The sequence below is a fragment of the Lotus japonicus genome, chromosome 1 (genome assembly GCF_012489685.1).
Source record: "Lotus japonicus ecotype B-129 chromosome 1, LjGifu_v1.2".
NCBI lineage: Eukaryota > Viridiplantae > Streptophyta > Magnoliopsida > Fabales > Fabaceae > Lotus > Lotus japonicus.
Genome location: NC_080041.1, coordinates 78,865,812 through 78,890,561, shown reverse-complemented (window position 1 = coordinate 78,890,561; position 24,750 = coordinate 78,865,812). Strand labels below are relative to the sequence as shown.

The window sequence follows — 24,750 nt, the reverse complement described above, 5'->3', positions numbered from 1 at the left end:
TAGCAAGACACCAAGAGATCTCGACGCCACATCTTAACCCAAAACCTTAAGGCATTAGGTTTATGGGTCACATCTCTTATAGCGTCTTCTCCTCACCCAAACTTAACCAATGTGGGACTCCAACTCCGCACTTGAATTCTCAATAATCTCTCCCTCTAGTGCGAGTCACCTCCACATTAACATGGCCCCCCTCCGCGGAAGCATATCCACCCTTGTACCGCTATTCTCTTCACCACGTCAACGGAACCCGCTGCCTAGCCACACCGCTAGGAAGACTTTCGACACAAGGAGCCGTAAACATGGCTACACCAACCATCGGCTCTGATACCACTTGTTGGGGGAGACAGGGGAGACCATAGGCCGAGGAACAAGACACCAAGAGATATCTACGCCACATCTTAACCCAAAACCTTAAGGCGTCAGGTTTATGGGTCCATCTCCTTATAAACTCTCCCTCTTACCTTGACTTCTCCGATGTCTTACCTTGACTACACCAACCTTAAGACTTGACTCTAACACTTGATTCCAACATAGACATTTACTACATTTAAGTGAGATGTAAGATTAGTTAGTTGAGATGACAAATTGAACGCCCGGTCCAAAAGCCACAATTGATGTGAGCATAGAGCATCTCCAATAGAGTCCTTATTTTGAGATCTTAAAATAAAATCCGGATCTTATTAGATGTCACCATTGGAGCTATTCTACATGACATGAGATCTTAGCTTTTGCTAAGATCCGTGCCTTAGCTCAGGTACTCTCAAATTTGAGATCTTAAATAAAATAATATTTTTTTCTCTCTCCTTCAATACCAGAACCAAAATGAAAAATAGGGAGGGAAATAAATAATATAAATATATTGGGTACCATGGGTTCAATCAAAAGTAAATTAGATTCCAACCACTAGAGTGAAATGTGCATGAAGACCTTATGAGTGTCTTAAATCCTATGTGGCAGTCTACCTAGAAACCCACCCCACCCAAATTCTGAGTCCAAGAACCACATCCAGAACCAAAGAGAAGATGAAGAAGCGAAAATCAGAGGGGGTGAACTGAAATGACACACCATTCGAAATCCAGGCTCACAAAAAGTAAGTTAAGTCCCAAAATAAGATTCCACCATTGGAGATGCTTTAACCAATGAAAAAAAAAATGAAGCCCGTTTAACCTTATGTATTTGATTCTTATATTTGACCAGATACTTATGCTCAAAATAGAAGACTAGATACTATAAACCATTTTCTGTCTCAATTTCACTCATTTAATGTTCTTATTTTTCTAACAAATCACATATTATATATTTTACTTCTCTATTTTTGATTCTATATCTCATTGGGTGAGATGTGAGTATATTGAAGTGTTAAAGCATCTTTATTCCTTTGTGTATGTGGCTATGTGCGTTTGTGATACTTTAGGGGCGTGAACTGTGAATTCAACCAATATCGATCCCACTTAATTACACTTGTTCTATCCAAGAACATAGAAGTGAGATATAGTACCTAGAGTGCAAGGATTGTGATGTGAGAATTCTAGAGAGAATCAAGAGTGTAACCGCTTAGAGAGAGAGAAAGTAACTGAATTTCAATCTTGTTATTTCTCAAATGAGCTAAGAGTCCCTTACAATTGGTATTCGTCCCCTATTTATAGATTTGGGGTTGGGCTTAGTGCCCCTAACTTCTCTTAATAGGCCAGTTGGGCCTCCGGGACAGGCCCAAGTCTCTGGCCTGTGTGTCGCCTTGGGCTAGCGCCCCTGGGCGAGGGACCCTGGGGACTCGCCCAGTCCACAAGTCCACAAGACATCGAGCTTGAAGCATGAGAGCTGAGTGTGTCTTTAAGAAGAAAGCTGAGGCGTTTCCACCTAAAGTCTAACAACCAAAGATAATCTCCAACATGGCTTGCTGACTAAGGCTTAAGATTAGCATTTTTGGTTTTCTAACTATGTTCCCTCAGCTATTCGAGTCCACAAGTGTGCTTGCGGAAAAGGTGGGCGGTGGGGCTTGTCTTCCTCGCCCTGCTGCAGTTATGCGCGCGTCCTGAATCGTAGTGGTTTGACATGCGTTGGGCCTGTGACACGTGGCAGCTGAGGTCTGCAGAATCTCAACTGCCTCCCTGAAACGTCCCCTCAAATCCCCATAAAGCCTGCCAGTTTGAATTTGAACCAATTATCTTCAACTGTTGCAATTTCCATTTACTGCGACATTCCCACTTCCCAAGATTTTCGCAATTGCAACCATTTTTCCGTCGATATGGGGCACGATCTTCCACCTTTCCTCCACGTTTCTCAACAACTGTCCTCAACACCTCTCCACACGTTTCCCTTCAATCATCACCCCCTACCTATAAAGACGTTGTTCCCCCACCCCCTACTCCTTTCACAACCACGACTCCTAGCCACCCTTTTCACGCGTGAATCCCCTTCCGCAGATCATCGCCCCAGTTTTCATAGCACCCCACGCGCCGCCCTTCTTTCCTGTGAGTCTTCACAACTTCAAAGTAGCTTTTACTTCTTGCGCCCTCTTTCCTAATGACATCAGGACGTCGAACCAAGAACTCCAACCGCAATGTCACCGTTGCCACCCTCTTACGGTACGTTCCTCCAGTTAACCCACCCCCCTAGGGGAGCTCCGCTCGAAGAGAAAGACATTGTCGCCTTCCGAACTAGGTCTTGGGAATCCTTGCCAGTTCCTGCGGTAAGGGCTCTCCCGGCCGGGACGATCCCTAACCAACCGTCCAGCTTAGAGCAGTGGTCGTCCATTTGCGAGCTTTCTTCGGAATCCGGTGGGTTTTGTCATGAGAAACCTCTTGACAATCTTCTGTACTACAGTGCTTGCTCAGCCTCCGAGCGCCCCTAGCTTAGCCTTCCGAGCAACCACGTGAGTGACCCTCACTTCTTCTATGTGTACGGGTACATGTTCACAAGTTTGGGAATCAGGTTTCCCCTCTCTCCCTTTGTTTGCTTCGTGCTTCATAGTATCAATGTCGCTCCGTGTCAACTTCACCCCAACAGTTGGGTTTTCCTTCGATGCTTCGAAATCCTCTGCGACGCGATCCAGCAAGAGCCTGATCCCTCTCACTTCTTTTATTTCTATCGCGTGTCCGTCCAGCCATCGCCGCTACGCAGCTAGGTCTCCTTAGAAGCTAGACCCGGACGGCAACGCTTCAACCCTTTTTGGTCCAACATCACTGTCGACCTCGCCCGAAGGTACTTCAGGGTCGTGGTATCTCATGAATACCCCGAGATTTTTACCTAAAGAGACGGTACCGCCCGATTTCCCTTCTACTGGACCCAAGAGGTGCTCCAGGTAGTTGACCCACCTGAGGATAAAGTCGTTATCAGCTTCCTGGCCAAACTCCCGGTCTTAGACTGTGCTCGCGTGATCGGTAAACCTTTCCCCTTGTTTGACTTTGTATTCTTTATCTCTCGCTAACTCTTCCTTGCTGCTCTTTGCTTCAGGAAAGATGAATTTCTCTAGCGAGAGCCTTCTGGCCGCCTTTAAGAAGAAAAGAAATATCTCGTTTCCTCCTCAGGTTAATCTGAAGGGCGACAAGACGTCCTCGTCGAAGGTCCTAGCGAGTGGGAAACTGCCCCTCAGCGAGGAAACCTCTCGTCCTTCCCCTAATAAACCGCACCTTTTGACCGCTGCATCTCCCTCTGGCGAGGAGAGTGCCCTTGTTACCTCCGCATTCGTCCATGGGTCTGAGGAGACTCCCGAGGCGACCCAGCCCGGCGGTCCCCCAAAGATGACTCTAGTTTCTTCACCCAACGCTTGGAGCGATCCTGTTGGTAGATCGCCCCCCAATACGACGGTTATCCCCCATTGGCTGGTCAAAGCTCAATGCCATCTGCCAGTTTCCCGCCACCGCCTCCTTTGAGTCATAATCCGGCCCCGCCTTGAGGTTCTGCAAATCAGGGATTGCCATATTCCCTATCTTTGACGCCAGCGCAAGTCGTGAGGATGGATGAAGTGGTCCATCAGCAGGGTTTGGACAGAGTGGCATAGGGCGCTTTGGCGACAGTGCTCCATGTCTTTCATCGTTACACGTGGTCTGCCAAGGATGCTGAGGCGCTACGATGTGAGGTGACACGTCTTCGCGCCCTCAACGTTGGTTTCATTGAGGAGCGTAAGGTGCTTTTTGCCAAACTAGCTTCCCAAGAAGCCTCCTTCTCCAAAGAGCTGGCCGAGCAGATAAGTCGTTCTGCAGTTAGCCTGGAATTTCGAGACAAGAAGATTTCAGAACTAGAAGGGGCCCTTGCGAAACTCCAGTAGGAGGCGTAGTTGGAGTCCGACGCTAAGGCGGATCTGGTGGCCTCCAAGGATCAAGACATCTCCTCAATGGGCGCGGAACTTGAAACTCTTCGCGCTGAACTGGCGAAGAAAGACGAGGCTCTGTTGCAGCAAAGGCCAAGGCTCGGTCTGACGCGAAGGCCTTAGAAGAAAAGATGAGGACAGATGTCGTTGCTGCCGCCGTCTTCGAGCGCGGCCGCAGTTTCTTTCTTGCCAAAACCCAAGTTCAACACCTCCATCCCCTAATTGATCTTCGCCAGATGGGGGGTTTTTAAGTCAATCATGTAACAACATCCTATTTTAATGAAAACTTCGGGCTCATTTTGCATGTTGCCTCGTTATGTTTCTTTTCCTTTTTTTTTTTTTGTAAAATTTCAACTCCAACTGAGTTCAGGTCTTCCTTCTCCGCCGACGCCATGCCTATCGTAAGCCCTGGTGACCTCGCTCGGGTAAGGCATATGTAACACACTGTGGAAACCCTTGGACTGTGAGTCGTGCAAGTCAACCTTTCCACATAATCCTATCTTCCAATCCCAAAATGCCTTGCTCCTCAATCTCAACAGAGGATTATCGTTTACCACCGGCCAGGAAATTTAATGACTTGCATTGTTTTTAAAGAAACACCTCGAGAAACTGCTTCAGCAATAACTTCTGGAGACTGCACTTGAGCATAAATAGCAGCGATTCCATAACTGTCTTCACAACACCATCCGCTTCTAGTAACAAATACTGCAATGGCTTCTTCTGAGAGTTGCATTAGAGAGCTTAGGATCAAAGCCTTTGAGGAAGATTTATTCTTCAACGTGAGGCACCTAAAGAGTCCGAGCATCCATCAACTGATCAATCAGTTGCTAGGCATGAAACTGAGTCTAGAATTGGACACCACGCTCCGAGGGTTCTTCGAGTTTTTGGAGGAACTACAAGACCTTTTCCAGCGAGAGTTGGACAACTATGCAGAGATTCGTGCAGTGGAGGCGTCGCTCGAGGCCATGACCGAGTTTTCTGAAGAGGAGAAGCAGGAGGTTCGCCAGAGCTTGGTTCGCTTGGAGTACCAGCAGCATCGTCTGGAGCTTGATAAGGTAGAGATGCGTCGACAATGTAAAGCTAAAAGGAAGAATCCCCCATTTTAAGGTGTAACACAAATGACATGAATAAAAAAGTTTTGTTTTCTGAATGTTTCCGAGTGTGTGTTAATGTGAATGCGCGAGCAAATAAATAATGAACGGATAAACGAATCGAGTGAGTGAGTGAATAAATAAATAAATGAGTGGATCGGGCGACCCGCCATGCGTCTCGCCTTACGTTACGTCGTCGTTTAGCACGTGTCTTCAATGCTTGATTCCGAGTTTTGCGTGTATAACCTTGAGAGTGTGCTGGGTATAACTAGGACTTTCGCTCAGTTTTGGACTGAGGATTTATTCACACGCATATTTCCCGTAAGATCAGGTGTGGCCCCGCCAGCCTTATTAGGCGAGGACTTATCGTTGCTCGGGACCCAAATGGCCATTAGGTTACCCGAGGCTTTAGCCTAGTTAAAAATGCTCGCCCGCGTTTCGGGAAGACTTGACTCGCCTATATTTCGGGGAGGTTCTTTGGATAAAAAGCTTATCCGCACACGTCGCCAACGGGTGGCTACGGTCAGCGCCGGACTTTCCGGAGCGATCCCCAGACATCAAGGTCGTGTTGGGATCGCCACCTTCAGGGAATTTTTCCCACCAAGATGCTGTCTCAATTCAGTTGAACGTTAGGAGTATTGCTGAGAATATCCTTGTATATTTGATTTGTAAAAAGATTTTACATTTGAGGGATGCCTCGTTAAAAAACTTCCGTGATGGAGAAAAAGAGTGCATCTTTATTTTTGTCCTAGCCTTTTAGCTTCTTCGTCGTGTCCTTGCTCCGCAGCCGATTCCCTTGATCAGAGTACCACGTCCAGCACCTCATCCTTCGTTCCGTTGCCCTGTTCGACAACCCTGTAGTAAAAAGGGAATTTTCCTTGCTCCTTCCCTCGCCCGGCGTGTCGGGCCGCCTTTGCCAGCCCCCCATTCTCAACTTCTGTTGGTTTCTCGCACTTCCTCTTATTCTTCCTCTTATCCTGACGACACTGTGACTGGTTACCTTCTCCCTTCACATTCCCTCTTGCCCACTGTGCAGGCTTGTTGAATGCAGGCGACCCCCAGGGAGTTGCTTCCTTTTGCTCCCAGCTAAAAAGGTCAACGTTGTCTGCCACCAACTGATCTAGGCGCCCCTCCTGCTCAGCGGTGAGTCTGGGTTCAATTGCCAGCATGCCCCTACTGGTTGCGTCCATATCCCAGTTCTCCCAACGCCCCTCATCAATGGCACAAGTAAATGGTCTGTTCCACCCTACCTCTTGGTATTCTTCGCCCTGACTTCGTTCTTTCCTTGACCTATTTATGTTTTCGCTGACCCGCCGCTCTCTCCTACTCGCGTTGTTCTGGTTTCGCGTAGCCAAATGCTCGCGTCCGCCCTTAGCGACCTTAATATCATGACATCTGTGTCCATCGCTAACTCTTTTCTTACCATACAAGCTAAGGCAGTTGTTGTAGCATTCCTTCGCCCCACGCTGATCTACCGCTATTTTCCCTATCCTTCCGCAGAGTAGTGGATATTTTACTGCCAAGTGGGCTGTTGATATCACGGCGCAAAGGCGGTTCAACGTGTTCCGCCCTATAATGACGTTGTACACCGCCACAACCTGCAAGACCAGATACCTTATCTGTAGAAGCTCAGCGTCCTCTCCAACCCCGAAAACCGTGACCAAATCCACATAACCACGCACCCGAACCTGCTTCCCCGAGAAACCTACCAGGCTTCCTGTATACGACATCAAATCCTTGTCCGTTAACCCCAACTGATCAAATGCATCTCCATAGATGATATCTGCAGAGCCGCCCTGGTCCAAAAGCACCCTCTGTACATTAAAACCATTGATTCTTAACATCACTACCACCGGATCATCTTTGTGCGTTTCAATTCCCTTGAAATCTGCCGACGATATCACTATATCTGGGTGCTGGCACCCAAATGGAGCTGGATACTCTTGTACCGATGTTATCGCCTTCACTCGCTTTCGTCTCACCGTCGATGTGTTGTCTCCCTTGTTGAAGCCCTCTGTGATTGTGTTGGTTGTTTCGATTGATGTCCTAATTTCGTCGTTGAAAGTTTCCTCAGCTCCTTTCCTCCTCGCCGCACTCGTCTCCCCCTTACTTGCTATTGGCGTTCGTCGTCGGTTGTCCTGTTGGCTCCTGTCTGGTCCGCAATCTGTTACTCGTGGTCGCCTCGCCTTGATCAACCTTCTAACTTGGCTCTTCAACATGAAACAGTCACTGGTGTCATGGCCTTCCAAGTTGTGATATTCACACCACTTTGACCGGCCCTTTACCTCTCGCCGGGAATCGATTTCGCATTTGCCATCTTCGCCTGTTGGCGTCACCTCTTCTTCCTGGAGAAACTTTGTCAACTCCTCATTCGAGCACTTCTCCGGCTTCCGTCGTCGGCGAGGGTCGGTCGTCTGCCGAGGGCGTTGACGCCCAATGTTCTCTTTTCTCGAACAGAGTTGCTTTCCTTTGAATTTCTCAACGAATTGCTCGACCTCCTTAAACTTTCGCATATTATTTGCTTCCTTATCATGTATCCGCTCTCTCGCCAGTGACACATTCCTTTGGTTGCTTACCTTTTCTGCCCTCACACGTTTCCTCTTAAATGCGTCGTCCTCCTCTTCCAGGATGTAGGCACTTGCTCGGGCGTTGGTTTCCTACTCAACTCGCAGTTTAGCTTTCCCGGAGACAATCCATTTTTGAAAGCGCACACGCATGTCCGAGGCTCTGACTCCTCGAATTTCGCGGACGCAGCACTGTACCGCTCCATGTATTGCTTCAAGGTTTCTCGCTCTCTCTGTCGAATTTCGAACAGATCTTCAACCTTGCTTGTAGAGAATTGGACGAGGATTTTGACGAGAGGTCACGGAACTTCGCTATGGATCCCTTAGGCAGGGTCATAAACCAGGCCATTTCCGCACCCTGAAATGTGGATGGAAGCATCCTGCACTTTACCGCGTCAGAAACCGCGCTCATCGCCATATTCACATTGAAACGAAGCAAATGATCCTTCGGATCGGTTTGCCCATTGTACGTTTCCAACACAAGGCTTCTCATACCATCCGGTATGGTCACCTCTCTCACTGCAGCTGAGAATGGATTGACTTTCACAGCGGCTTCGGCCTCCTTCTCCTCTTCATTCCACTGCCTGAGGCGATAATACTCCAATTCCAACTGCAGACAATCATTTTGCAGTCTTAAGTCGCCACCTAGCGCCTGTCGCGCTTCTTCGCGGCGCGGTCTCCCTATCCTTTCGCTGCGCGGTGAAGAGTCGTGCCTCTGCTCCAGTTCCTCGTTGCGCCTTTGGCGATGCGGCTTCATCAGGATCTAGTAGCGGACCGAGAATTCAGCCAAAGAATTAAAAACCGAAGAGAATTGCACGGAAAATCAAACTTCTCTCAACCAAATCACAATCCACGTAGTCCGGAATCGAAATCTACCGATCCCCACAGACGGCGCCAAATGTTCTATCCAAGAACATAGAAGTGAGGTATAGTACCTAGAGTGCAAGGATCGTGATGTGAGAATTCTAGAGAGAATCAAGAGTGTAACCGTTTAGAGAGAGAAAGTAACTGAATTTCAATCTTGTTATTTCTCAAATGAGCTAAAAAGTCCCCTACAATTGGTAACCGTCCCCTATTTATAGATTTGGGGTTGGGCTTAGTGCCCCTAACTTCTCTTAATGGGCCAATTGGGCCTCCGGGACAAGCCCAAGTCTCTGGCCTGTGCGTCGCCCTGGGCTAGCGCCCCTGGGCGAGGGACCCTGGGGCCTCGCCCAGTCCAACACCAGCAACGACAAGGCTCTGCTAAGTAATAACCACCTAGAATTGAGAAGATAGAAAGAAATCCTGAACAGTAAAACTTATTGATTGTTATCATTTTCAATTCAAAAGTACCTCTTATAAGTTCTTGACCAAACTACTCTATGTCTCTATCGCTCAATTAACAACCCATAATTTAGGAGTAAACATTTGTTTCATGAAAATAAAAAAGAATAACTACATATAACCCAACCCAAGTACTAGAAAAAAAAATACAAAGTAAAATATAACACATGATAAGGGACAATTTTTTATTTTGGTGTATTAGGATTTTTATTTTTTAGAAGAAAAAGGTAATTTTAGGTCTAACAATTTTGACAATTAATTTATATTTATATATAATACACTAATAATGAAAAAAGAGGTACTAAGATGAAAATAAGTTAATATTCATATAATTATTTTTTTAAACAATATTCATATAATATGATTGCTATAAATTTTATGAAGTATAAATTTAACACAAAGAACAAACAATTTTGTAACCAAAAAGGAACAAAAAATTTATTAAGAGTTTAGTAGATATATATGTAGTGTTAGTGTAAAACAGTTTTACACTTATAATTAATTACAACATGCCACGCAAGATAAATTATTACTTTCGTTTCATTTTAAGTTTTAGTCAAAACAATTTTTTTATTTGCCAGAGTTCAATTGGATGACAGTTTAAAAAGGATAAAACTGATAGACCTTAATCAAAGAGTGTGTTAAAAATACGAATTATGAGAAGAAACATTGTTTTAGTTTTTTTTAGTTAATTTAAAATTTTAGTGTATAGTTTTTTTTATGATTATCGGATATTTTTTAGTAATATAAGCCTATAGTAATATTTTCACATTTATGATCAGTTTGAGATATCAAGCCACTTTCATATTTCAATTAACTCTATTGTGATATTTTGCATAGTTTTCTATATTTGGTTCAGCATTGAACAAAATTAATGTTTTTAATTTCATTTCTATAAAAGATAAAGTCATAAAAGATAATATTATCTCGAGCATCGCCTTTTTTTGTCAAGTTTTTTTTCTAACCTTTTTTGTCAAGTTACTAACTTACAATTACGTTATGAGATAGTGTAACTTTAATATTTGATACCTATAAAAAAATATGTTAATAATATAAAATAAAATAAATTTAAATTATTTAACTTTGGTCATAATTAATCTTTTATCCAATAACTTTTTCTAATTTTATCATAAATTTTAATAATTTAAAGCATATGAATAAATTAATTCAAAATAAAAAATTATCTATTTTTAAGTCACTATTTTAAAATTATCATTAATAAATTTTAAAACTTAATTATAATATTACTACTATACAAAATAATTGAGTTTAATTTCTATGCACTGACGGTGTAAAGTCTTTTTACATTGTCAACCAATCAGATTTCAAGGATGTGAGAAAATCTCTTTTTATTTAATTTCATTAAATGACGTGACACATCCTTAAAATCTATTGGTTGACGGTCGGTGCATCATCCTTTTTCTCCATCCCCAAATGGAAAAAAATATTAACAGAATGATATTTCTCCCCCACCCTAATTTTTTTCAGTACACCATATAATCAATCAATGATGGCTTTGTTGAATATTAAATCTTGTCCCTTTATTATTTTTTCCTTGTTTTGTCCTGCTTATTAGCGTAAATTATCATTAAAGTTAAAGTTATCTTCATTATAAATATAGCTTGGTTAAACTCAACTTTGTAATCTAGCTAGCCAAATATATTAATTCTCAAAATTACTCTATTCACAAACGTACGATGGCAAGAGTTTCATTTTTGTTTCTTTGCTTCACAATTTTATTTATCATGACATCTGAACTAGGTATTCTTATCTATTGTTTGTTTCTCATACAAATAGCCTAGCCAAACTAAAATATTCTATATACATTACTTAGCTCGGTTGATGCTATGTAAGACTGTGTGCAATGAGTATTTGCTCTCACATTTTAAAATTTTGTCAAGGGGAATAAATTTTGCAGGTTTTAAGGTACAAGTCAATGCATTGCTCAAGTGCAACTCTGTTAAAGACTGTGGTTATCTATATTGCTTAGCGCCTTATTCTTTGGTTTGCTTACATGGAAAGTGCAGTTGCTATTCTCCACCCAGTAAATATTTGATAAAAAGTAAGGGAAAATAAAAGTTAAATTGAGGCTGATTTTATAATTCAAAATAATAATTCAATCTCTCTAGGATTGTTGATATGTAATAAGAGGTTGAAATCATGAGATAAAAATAACATCCTCAACAACATTTTCATCTTAATATTTGAGTTTTTCTTTATCTTTTTAAGTGTTTTAATTTAAAGGGTTAACCATCATATTAGTCCATGTCTTTGTGTCGCCGTCTGACCTAAGTCCCTCCCTGGAAAAATTATTGGAAAATGTCCTCTTCTTTGTAAAACGTTTGGAGCAAGTCTTTGCCGGAGCTCGGAGCTCTAGCGAGTGATGAAGTGTCACGTTGACTGGGATAAAAATACTTATGTGGATTTTAAAAATAAATTACACGTCAGAAAATTAAATTAAATACCCAAATTACCCCTAAGTTAATTAATTAAAATTAAATGTATTAAGTAAAAAATTAAAAATCCCAATTTTTTTTATAAACCCTGATTTCCCTAATTCTCCGAATTCTTGTTTCAATTCTGTCAAAAATTATCATCATCTGTACATCATATTTCATTCTTCTTCTTCATTATTGTCACAAACACATGAACAATGGAAACCCACGTTCTACAACCCACCATCCTCAACAATAAAATCCCTGGCATGGAAGGAACTTGGGGTGAGGAGACGGAGCACGTAGACGCATCTACAGGATGCAAGCAACACAATCCCACTCCACCTGTAGTTGAAACACAAATCTAAATTTACAGAGCCCTCAATCTCTTCTCTTCATCCTCGCACCGTTACAGAGCCTTCAACCTCTTTCTCTGGTGGTTGTTTGGTTTGGGTTCTTCTTGGTCTTGCAAATTTTTGTTTTGAAAGATCAATTATATTAATTATCGTAAAGAAGGAAGAGGTTAAGCTCGATAATAAGATAGTGAGGATAACAAAAACAAAAGTCCTCAACCATCCATAGAAATACACAAACGCTTAACCCCCATAAGAAATCTGAACAAAATAACCTCCCTGAACAAAAGAGATCAGAAAAACCAACGGAAGCACACTAGAGACTTAAACTAAAACCAAAGACAACACCAAGACCAATATCATCACTCAGGGCGGCCACCACTCCTTCATTTCCTGTGCTAGGCCGCGGATAACCGCCTCATCCCCACCGTCAAAAGTACAACCCACAAGCTGGCCCACCATTCACGCCTTCGTGGCTTGCGTCCAGTAACGACCACCTGCAGTGCTCCCTGGATCCAGCGGAGCAGGACAAACCGAAGGCAGGATCCCACATCAACCGCAGCCGAACCCACACAAGTCGTTAAGGGCACATGACGGGGCTTACGGCTTCGCTTGAGCTTTTTTAGACGCCCTCTCCTACGAGGAAGAGAAACATCAGGAACAGAGGCATCCAAGGACGGCGCAACCAAACCCACTGTCACATCAAAGAGCTGATGTTGATCAACTCCACCATCTTCAAACGGAACCTGACACTCAGGTCGAGAGAGAGAAATTGATCACATCATCAACAACAAATAAAAAGGAAAACCAAGAAAATGAAAAAGAAGAGACACGCAGGTAGTGTGATGTACTTTGGTAGTTTTGAAACTCATAAAATGACAAAAAGTAAGTAATGTGGAGTACTAAATTAAGAAGATATGGGCAGATGTTGCATATGAACGGAGAAAATCAAAACAGAAGAGGAAAGTGAGAAAGTTTTTTCTGCTATCCTCCATATCTCTATAAAGAGGGCCGAAACAATAGAGAGAACAACTTCTTCCTCCCATTTTTTCCCTTTCACACAAAAACCTTCATCCTCTTCTATCATCATTCCTCCATCCCAGGACCTAATTTCACCTCCTTTGAAGACTTCACCAGTGACCAACACCCTTTCCCCTATCCAGAAACCAATGAAATATGGATTTTTAATATTTTACTTAATAAGTTTAATTTTAATTAATTAATTTGGGGTAATTTGGATTTTTAATTTTATTAATTTAATTTAATTTAATTTTCTGATGTGTAATTTATTTTTAAAATCCACAGCATTTTTATCCCCGTCAGCGTGACACTTCATGACTCGCCGGAACTCCGGGCTCCGGCAAGGATTTGCTCCAAACGTTTTACATAGAAGATTATCTTTTCCAATAATTTTTCTGGGGAGGGACCTGGGTCAAACGGCAACACAAATACATGGACTAATATGATGGTTAACCCTTATTTAAATCATTGATTTTTTATCATCAATATGAGAAATGGAAATATGACCAAGGTAAAAATGAACATGAAATTTAATTTTGGAAAAATAATAAAAATAAATCTTGTGAATTTATTATATAGGCAACCATCAAAGTATCCAAATTACTTTTGGTCACATGGACAACTTGACTAACTTTTTCTGACACGGGAAACAAAAGAAGAAAAATTTGGAAAGTAACTGGTTAGGAAATAATAATAAATCTTAATTGACATCTCAATTACGCTTACACCGATAGAGATAGAAAGAGAAGTGAGCTAAATGAGATATATAATTCGTGATGTTATATCTCTAGGACATATGTATCTTTTTCATGCTATTTTCACTTATCACCTTACAATGATGGTTTGTTCATAAGTAGTGTAGTACAATAAGACAATTAAAAATAACTTAGACCATCCACAATGGTTAAACAAAAAATGTTTTGTTTAACCCTTTTCTACCCCACTTTTTCTCTTCCCAACACTCCACATCATCTTCTCTCTCCAATTCAACAAACTTTCAACAATTACCCACTCCAATGGTTTTGTTTAACTCTCAACACCCTACCCCACCACTCACCACTCACCCTACCCCACCACTTTTTTATTTCACATTTTTATTTAATTTTATATTTTTGTTTTTATAATTACATAAAATTACAATTATCGATTTAAATTAAATTAAAACAATAAACACTTAACGATTTTATTTTTTTTAAATATAGACTTTTTTTTTAAAATATAGACTATAATTTTTTTTTTCTTAACTTAAAACGCAAGACAACAAACTAAGCATACAAGAATTTATTTTATTTTCTTAAAATAAAATGCAAGACAACAAACTAAGCACACAATATCTTAAAATGCAAGACAAGGAAAAACTAAGCACACAACACACAAATAACGTAAATAGTACGATACAAATCATCTTCAATCCTGAGACATTCCAAACTTTGCCCAGATGTGCTTCACTAGATCTGCTTGCAGTTCATGATGAACATTTGAATCACGCAACTCGGATCTAGCACGCACATGATTTGCAAAAGCGGGTAAAACCTCGGTCGAGTATGGTTGCTGTGTACTAGATCCACCTTCCCCAGATTGCTCAAAATCGGTCCAACGTTGAGCATATGTATCTCGTTCATCCTCGACAATCATATTATGTAATATGATGCATGACCTCATAATGATACTCAAGTCATCTATGTCCCACAAGCGAGCTGGTTCACGGATGATTTTAAAACGAGCTTGAAGAACTCCAAATGCACGTTCGATGTCCTTCCGACATCCCTCCTGAACTTTTGCAAATAACTTATCGGGTTCACTTTGAGGAAGTCTAATCGTTTTGACGAAAGTTGGATAAGAAGGATAGATACCATCGGCTAGATAGTATGCCATATTATAGGGACGTTGATTCACAACGAAATTCACGGCTGGAGTCTTTCCCTGTTCCACGTCATCAAACACTGGTGACCGATCTAGAACGTTTATGTCGTTCAACGTTCCAGGACATCCAAAAAAGGCATGCCAGATCCATAGGTCATAAGTTGCAACTGCTTCAAGAATAACTGTTGTGGTTCCCTTATCCCCTCTAGTAAATTGACCTTCCCATGCTTTAGGACAATTTTTCCACTCCCAGTGCATGCAGTCAATACTCCCGATCATGCCTGGGAACCCCCGCATGTCATTAGCATGTAATATCCTTTGCAGGTCTTCTTGGGTTGGTGCTCTCAGGTACTGTTGCTCATACAATCGTATGATTCCTTTACAGAATCTACGTAAACACTCCAATGCTGTAGTACCTCCAATTTTGATGTACTCATCGACCGCGTCTGCTGCCACACCATATGCTAACATTCGCATTGCTGTGGTACATTTTGCTAAGGGTGATATACCTTGTTTATTGGCTGCATCAACGCGTTGGGTGAAGTAGTTATCACTACTTGAAAGGTCATCAACGATTCGAAGGAAAAGATGCTTTTGCATCCGGTACCGACGACGAAACATTGCATCGTCATATGTAGGCTCATTGGCAAAGTAGTCGCCAATTAGCATCTGGTTTGCCGCTGTATGATCTCTACCGAGATATTTTCTACTACGAGGTGCAGCATCTTCTCGAATTTTTCTTCGACGCTCTCTAAATCGGTTGAGTACATAAGCTTCTTCAATTTGACTATTTTGAATGTATGCTGCAAGATCAAAAGGACACTCAGATGGATCCATTTTTTGTGAAATTTGAAGTAGATTGGAAGAGATTTGGGATATTGGTACATCAATGGAGCTATGAGTCCATATAAGTAGGTACATTGAATGGTGGTTGAGTGCCGGATTTGAAATAAGTTATCAACCAGAGTTAATTATCGGAAAAGGACAAGATTCGAATTGAGTGGCACATATTCAAACACAGTTACCCGAGAATCATAAAAGCCAAACACTATTGACCTAACACCACGGGCAAATTATTAAAGCAAATACTACAGACTTGACACCACTGGTGGATTTGAAATAAGTTATCAACCAGAGTTAATTATCGGAAAAGGACAAGATTCGAATTGAGTGACACATATTCAAACACAGTTACCCGAGAATCATAAAAGCCAAACACTACTGACCTAACACCACGGGCAAATTATTAAAGCAAATACTACAGACTTGACACCACTGGTGGATTTGAAATAAGTTATCAACCAGAGTTAATTATCGGAAAAGGACAAGATTCGAATTGAGTGGCACAAATTCAAACACAGTTACCCGAGAATCATAAAAGCCAAACACTACTAACCTAACACCACGGGCAAATTATTAAAGCAGACACTACAGACTTGACACCACTGGTGGATTTGAAATAAGTTATCGGAAAAGGACAAGATTCGAATTGAATGGTACATATTCAAACACAGTTACCCATACATTAAAGCAAACATTACATAGCTGTCACCACTTGAAAATTATTAAAGCAAACATTAAAGCAAACACTACAGACTTCACACCACTGACAAGTTTGACCGATTACAGACAAAGACTCGCTTGAAATTAATTTCCAAATAGCTCTTTGGACAACTGCTCTAACAACTCTTTCTTACGGTCACTGAGATGCTCTTCCGAAGTTAGCTTTAGATACATACTAACTTTCTTAGCATTAGTCTTCTCTTTCATCGCATTAGTCTTCTCTTTCATCAATTCGTTAGTCTCTGCTTGCACCGATGCTATCTTTTCCAATTTTTCAAGCTCTTTCTCCTTGAAATGGATATAAGAATCCCACTCTTTGTCCACCACCTCGTCAGCATCTTCTCTAATTTTCTTTTTACTCTTTTTTTTAGCTGCCTCCCTACCCATTGGACGAGGAATTGATCCTATAGAGTTTGAGTCACTTGCATCACTGTCGTGTGATCTCTTAGATCCACTACTTCTCGAGCCACTATTTCCTCCTACCTGACTACAAAAACGTGGTTGATCACGGAGAGCGCGCCATTCTTCCATGAAAGTAAATTGACCAATCTTCCCACTTGCGAATAATTCCTGCGCTTTTGCGATAACATCATCCTCCGACCAACCGCTTCGTTGCTCACGCTTAGCGCTATCATAAGCGCCAATCCATTTACCCAGTCTTGCGTTCATATAATTCCAACGGTTTCGGCAGGCAACCCAATCGCGCGGAGGATCGAATGAGCAATGCTCATTACAATACTCAGCAATATCTCTCCAAAATGTTTCTCCTTTCTGGTTTCTTCCGACAACACTGCTTGTTCCACAATTAATCCACCCACTAATTAGCACTAGATTTTGTGCAGTGTTCCATGCGGGTGAAACGGTTTTTTTGCTCTTAGGAGTGACTTCATTGACTTCATTATCAGCTGACCCGCCACCAAGATTGACTTGTGTTGAAAATTCCGGAAATTCCGACACATCAACACTCGGAAAATTTTCAGGAACCACTGGCATATAACCACTAGACTGGGGTGTTTGAGATGAATATCTCACAGATCCATAAGATGGATGAGAGTTTGGAGCAATTGATGACTGGTTAAAATTTTGTATGTTTTGAGGAGGTTGGTACGAATATTGATTTGGATCTGGATAATAGTTTGGATTTTGAGGACGTTGGTTGGAGATTTGATGTGGGACTTGATAATAGTTTGGATTTTGAGGACGTTGGTTGGAGATTTGATGTGGGACTTGATAATAGTTTGGATTTTGAGGACATTGGTAAGAAATTTGATTTGGATCTTTATAGTTGTTGGGATTTTGGTTGTAAAATGGGTTGTTTGAAGAATTCTGGGTGTTGAAATGGGGATTGTTGGGATCCATTTCAAAACAAATGCTAATTGATAGATAAATAAGATGGTGAGAGAGATAATAAGATGGTGAAAACTTGATTTTTTTTTCTGTGTCCAAATCAAACAAACCAAGTCTCTATTTATAGAGAAAAAAATATCACGAATTTTGGTATAATTTTTTTTTTCCAGATTATTTCTTTTTATCAGATAATTGAGCTCAAAAGATAAGGGTAAAAGAAAATCCGGGAAACCAATCAGAGAATGACACGTGTCAGGACCATCATCCACCATCACGTTTTCTCTCTCCGGACCTGCCACTCACGCGCCCTGTCGGCGCGTGTATTACACGCGCCTGACCGAGCCATTCAGAGGGCGCCACGTGGCGTCCCTCTCTCCTCTCAACATTGTTGAATTTCTTCAACAATTCAGCCGGTTCTCTCTCCTCTAAACACTCCTCAACAACCATTGCATCACTTCAACAATGTTCAACACTCTTCAACATCAAAATTAAACAACCATTGTATATGGTCTTAGCGTTGAGTTAATTATATAAGGAGGGTATGGCTGTAACAATAGACAATTAAGATGATATAACTGCAGAAGGATATTATCCAATTGAATTGCAGTGTCGAGGCTTTCTTATCCTATTTCTCTATCTCTACAATTTAATTTTTTTCCTGCTCAGACAACTTCAATTATCTTTAATATTGATTTTCTTAAACTATGAATCACCTCCTTGGCTTATTTGTCCACCTTGTCTCTTGGGTTTGATAACTTAGACTTTCATTCATATATTACTTAAGCGATAGAGTGCATTTACTCTAGTTTGAACGATTGTACTTTTAGTGCAACAACCACCCCCTTCTCTACACCACTTGCACTGTCCTACATCCCCTTTAAGCCATTATTCTTCAACATCTCCTTTTATGTCTTTTACATAAAGAGATTGTTGAGAATTTAAGTGCGGAGTTGGAGTCCTACGTGGGTTAAGTATGGAAGAGGAGAAGACTTTATAAGAGATGTGATCCATAAACCAAAATCCTTAAGGTTTTGGCCGGGTTAAAATGTGGCGTCGAAGTCTTTTGCTCCCCGGCCCATGGGCTCCCCTGTCTCCCCCAACAAGTGGTATTAGAACCAATGATTCGTGAGACCATGGAAATGACTCATTATTTCGAAAGTCTCCCTGACGGCGTGATCAGTGTGGAGCATCCGGTTGCACATGGTTGGACCATGGTGCGAACTGCGATACAAAGGTAGATATGCTTCCATGGAGGGGGGGCATGAGAACGTGGTGGTGACTCGCACTTGAGCTGGAGATTGTTGAGAATTCAAGTGCGGAGTTGGAATCCCACATTGGTTAAGTATTGGAGAGGAGATGAGACTTTATAAGAGATGTGACCCAAAAACCTAAAGCCTTAAGGTTTTGGGATAAGATGTAGCGTCAATGTCTCTTCCTCCTCGGCCCATGAGCTCCCCTATGTAAGACCCTAAACTTACTTATGTATGTTTAAGTGATTTATTAAATAAAAATGAAGGTTTTGACAAGGTTTGAGTTTTGACAGATTCTGGCTATCACCTTGTGCGAATTTTTAGAGGGTCCTAACGACCTCATTTGGGAAAACTTCCTTCATGATAGTTGTATCCCGTTAAGTTAAGAAAATTCTCCAAGTGGTTGCAGGTCATTTTGACATCGGTAGCTCGAGATATCCTAGTTTTAGTGACGATGGTCTTGGCTGTACAATGCCAGCGGATTAATTGGTTAATTTTCCTTTTAATTCCGGTTTTAATCTGGTTTTTAATAAAAAGTGATTGGGTTTTCTTTTGATTCAGGCCTGTTTAAGTGGGTAATCATTTGGGTTCAGGGTTTGCTTGTTTTGGGCTTGAAAAGAAGAAAAATCAAAACCTTAGCCCATCTAGAGTGTGGTCGCAAGTGATAAGGGGTGAGGGGGGAAAAAGAAACCCTTATTTTTCCTCCTCGTGCAGAATTAGAAGTGCTGCACTCACGTAAGAAAAACAGAAGAGAAGAAAAGAAAAGAAAGAAGAGAGAAAGAAGGGAGAGGTCGAGAGAGAGAATCGAGTAAGGGAGGGAGAAGAAGAGAGGGAGCAGCCGAGAGAGAGGGAAAGAAAAGGAGAGGAAACTTGAAGAGAAGGCAGCAGCAGCCCTAGAGTTTGATCTAGAGCCGCCGCCACCTCCTTGCACCCTAGCATCGCCGGCCGCCGCACGCACGAAGAAGGGAAGCCGCGCGAGAGAGAGAGAGAGATCGAGGGAACGAGAGGGAGAGATCGAGCGGAGAAGAAAAAAAGGGATTGGACAGCAGCTGTTGGGTTCTTTTTACAGCAAAGAATTCTTCTTTCATCAAGGTTTTAGCAAGGTAAGGGCTTGTTCTTAGGAAAAGGGTAGAGTTAGGGCTTTATCATGATTGTTTTGTGATATTGTGATTCTTCGCATACTTTTATGAAATCTTGTTGAGTGTTGTTGGTTCTCGAAACTAAAGCATGTTAGACCATTTACAATGGTTTTCAACCTTCAACTCCACTTTTCATCTTCCCAACACTACACATCATTTTCTCTCTCTAATTCAACACTCATTCAACTTTTACTCACTCCAATGGTTTTTCATTCAACACCCTACCCCACCACTTTTTTATTTCATATTTTTATTTTATTTCATATTTTTATTTAATTTTATATTTTTGTTTTTATGATTACATAAAATTACAATTATCGATTTAAATTAAATTAAAACAATAAACACTTAACAATTTAAATTTTTTTTAAAAAAAAATATAGACAATAATCAATATATATTATTAGAAAAGAAGAACTTCCATAGTGACGTGTCAGCACCAGATTAATTCTTAGTGACGTGTCAGCACCAGATTAATTCTCATAAAAATTATTTCACGTGTCAATTTGTTAGATGATATAATTTTCAATTGATATATGTTTTAATTTTATATATTTTAACCTAATTAATTGATACTATTTTAGAAGATATAATTTTCAATTGATATATGTTTTAATTTTATATATTCTAAAATAATTGATTGATATTATTTTAAAAGATAAGATTTGGTCTTTTAATTTATTTTAAATTTATTTTTAGAATATATTGATTAATTTTTATTGAATTTTCGAAATTTTTTATTAATTTGGGATTTTATGAGTTTTTATTGTGATTTGCTAGATTTTGTTAGTTTTTATCTATCTTTATTTAATACCATTTTTAATATTAGATTTGATTGGGATTTAGGTTGTTTATTTCTTAATTTTATTTTAATTTGTCTTATTATTTATTTTTATTCCAGAAAATACTTTATTTTATTTTAGATTTACTTTTAGAGTATATTAATTAAATTTTCTTAAATTTTCGGATTTTTAATTAATTCAGGATTTTATGAGTTTTTATTGTGATTTGCTAGAATTGGTAGTTTTTATCTATCTTTATTTAGTACCTTTTTAAATTTTAGATTTGATTAGAATTTAGGTTGTTTATTTCTTAATTTTATCTTATTATTTATTTAATTTATTTCTAGGAAATATTTTATTTTATTTTACATTTATTTATAGAGTATAATAATTAATTTTTATAGAATTTTCGGATTTTTAATTGATGCAGTATTTTATGAGTTTTTATTGTGATTTGCTAGATTTAGATAGTTTTTATCTATCCTTATTTATTATTTATTTAATTTAAATTACATGAAATATTTTATTTTATTTTTGAGTTACATTTAGAGTATAAATGAATTTTTATGGTATTTTTATTGAATTTTCATATTTTTATTTAATTCAGGATTTTATGAGTTTTTTATTGTGATTTCCTAGATTTTGGTAGTTTTTATCTATCTTTATTTAGTACCTTTTTAAAGTTTAGATTTGATTAGAATTTAGGTTGTTTATTTCTTGATTTTATCTTAATTTATCTTATTATTTATTTAATGCTAATTCTAAGAAAAGGGAGTTGATTTGGTGCTGAGGGTCCACAAAGGTACCATGGACACGCAGAGATTTGATAGCTATTATTTCTACCTCTGCCACATGTCGCGATCAGGACTGAGGTATGCCGTAAGATGATGTTACGTGAAGAAGAGTTTATCATGTTGTGATTGATGGTTTGTGTCATTTCAGTTTATCCTTTGTTCGTAATTCAATCCTGGATTCTTAAATTTCACATATTTTGTGTGTTTTGATCCAAAAGTTTACAAATTTTTGCATAGACCCTTTAATGAACCATTGTTGAAGACGTAATGTTTTGATTCTGATGTAATGTTTTTTCTATTGTTCTTCTTCCGCTTTTGTATTTTTTTAAACCAGATTTTAGTATAGTTTGTAGAAATCCATGCGTGTGAAGCCATTCTAAACTTGATTTTGGTATAATTTATAGAAATTTATGAAACTTAGGATAGCCTGAATTTATATTCATTTCTCAAATTTTGAACGTTTTTATTCATCATGTTTGAGCTGTGTGTATAAGCATACTATTTGCACTGTATGTGAATGATGCACAACTTACTAATTTTTTTTTTAATGATGCACAGGTCAGTCAAATTGATGAAAGCATATGAAAAGCTCACATTTAATCTTCATGAGTATGGTTAGCCCATTCTTAAGGTTGGTTCATGTTTTCCTCAAACTCATTAGTTTTGCATATACTCATGTTTTAGTATGTCAATTGGGTGACTATTAGAATATAGCTAGAGTGCAAGGACCAAATCTTTAAATACTTCCTAGTTAGTTAGAAGAGTTAGTCTTGTGTATAAGTATCAATGTCTTTGTATTGTTCAATTAACTTTTTACAATGTAAACCTTTACTCTTTGCTATGGCTTCTATTAGCTTTTGGGTTTACAACTTTATCATGGTATCAGTAGACAAATTTCCGCATCTCTTTCACTGATTTCATCAATTGCCCACTGCAATTGATAATCTTTTTGACTGATTTTATCAATTGCTCACTGCAATTGATCTTTGCTTTTGATTCCAGTTTCCGTTTCGATTTCGTTCTAGTTCCTTGTGATTTCCAGAATCATTACTCTGTTTCCTAATCTTCAAGCTCGTTTCTTGACGATTTCATGGCGGAAACCTCCGATTCACCATCGCCACCGTCATCGCCTTCGATCTACAGCGTTCAATCAGCGGAAACCACCGCCACTGTCATCGATCTCAGTTCATCTTCATCATCGATTCGAGCCTTCTTCTCTCATTCACAGAGGGTTTGATTTTGGGGTTTTCTACTTTTCTTCGATCAATCTGTGAGCTTCACTGCGATTGCTTCTTCAAGCTTCGGTGGTTGAGCTTCTGAGTTCGTCTTCTTTGTCGCATGCTTCAAATTTGCGATTCTTCATCACTGCCTGCAAGATTGAATTTCAGATTCTTGATTTCTGTGCATTCATCCATGGCGGCTCCTAGGATTCCGTCACCGTTCCGGCACCATATTCACAATCAAGGTTTTCAATCTTTCAGTTCTTTGATTGATTCAACATTGCCTATTGCATTCTTTTCTCGATTTCGGTTGGTTTTTGCGATTTCTGAATCGCCACCTTCGATTATCGATCATCAGCGTTCAAGTCTCAGATTGGATTCCATTTTAGAGTATCCATCTCGATTCTTGAAGCTTCAACCAAGATCTTTCGATCTTTCATCAAATTCCTATTGCGATTCTGGAGAATGCATGGTTTTTTATTTTCAAGCTCGAGTGTTGAGCTTCCATGGCGGCTATCCGTCATCATCACCGTTGACTGGTTCTACGGTTCATCAGTTCGATCTGCACAGGTTCTTCAATGGAGTCATCTTCTTCTCCGACCACTGCAACATGAACTTCATCGGAGTCATCAACTTCTCCGATTCTCAACTTCACCGGAGTCATCTCCTTCTTCGGTTGAAGTCTCTTCCCGGTGTCCATATGAGATTCCGATCGATCCTTTCGTTGCTTGGCTCCTTCAGAAAGGGCTTCTTGGATTCTTCTTCATTTTCGGCATCGTCTCTTCTGCACACAGATTCATGGTTTGTGCATCAACCCTCTGCCATTGTTGTTCAGCCTGAGATTGTCTATGATCACACTGTTTCACAAGTTGTGGAGGTAACAATTTTCAAGACTGAATGTTCATTTTTAATGACTGAAATTCATCAATTTGTGAAACTCTGGTTTGGATTATGGAATCATTTTCTTGTTTGGCCGATTGTTTTGATATTGGTGTTTGATCCTGGAGGATTTTGGCTTTGTTCACAAGATGTCTGTGAAAAGTTTTTAGAGAATTTTTTCATGAAAGTTCAGTTTGATATTAGAGGGGTTTTCTGTTGTTCACAAGTTGGTTATGATAATGCCACTGGAATTCACGATGTATATGTTATTGTTCCTGCTTTATCAACACCTGATGATAATAGAGTTGTTACTTTGGAAGTATATGTCTATGCAAGGAAATCTTCTGAGATTGGGATTGTAGAAGCCATTGTAGATCTTCTGCATCCAGGACTTAGCTCCCCTGATCTGGTTTTCACATGTATCACCTTCAAGAACATTGTTGTAGATGATGAACTATGTAACTTCATTACTGTTACATGTGGTATTGATGCAGTCCTCAGATATATGAATGACAGTGGTGCACAAGGCAACAAAGTTGTAATCACAGATTGCTGCACGTTATTTTTTGCCTGAAAGAATCCAAGATTTCACTCGATGAAGATTCTGAATTTCCTTTTCTCTTACAAGATGTTTATCCTCAAAGTTTGCATAGAGAGTACCAGGTAACCGTTTTGGTTGTGAGAATTCAGAATCTAACACAAGTGAGATAGATATTGCCTCATGCAAGGGAGTGGAAACTGAACTGAATCAGCCAAGAGTGCAAGCCTCTTCTCCCTGGATCTCTTCTGGGAAGCTGTTTGGCCTTGTTTTTTTTTTT

General features: G+C 39.9%; 1 protein-coding gene across 1 annotated transcript; it reads right to left on the bottom strand.

The window, feature by feature from the left end:
* Positions 1-14,365: 14,365 nt before the first annotated feature.
* LOC130716182 (uncharacterized) lies at positions 14,366-15,994 on the bottom strand. The gene has a single exon (XM_057566387.1). It carries the CDS (start codon positions 15,877-15,879, stop codon positions 14,503-14,505), a length of 1,377 nt encoding a protein of 458 aa, XP_057422370.1. The 5' UTR covers positions 15,880-15,994; the 3' UTR covers positions 14,366-14,502.
* Between the last annotated feature and the right edge of the window lie 8,756 nt (positions 15,995-24,750).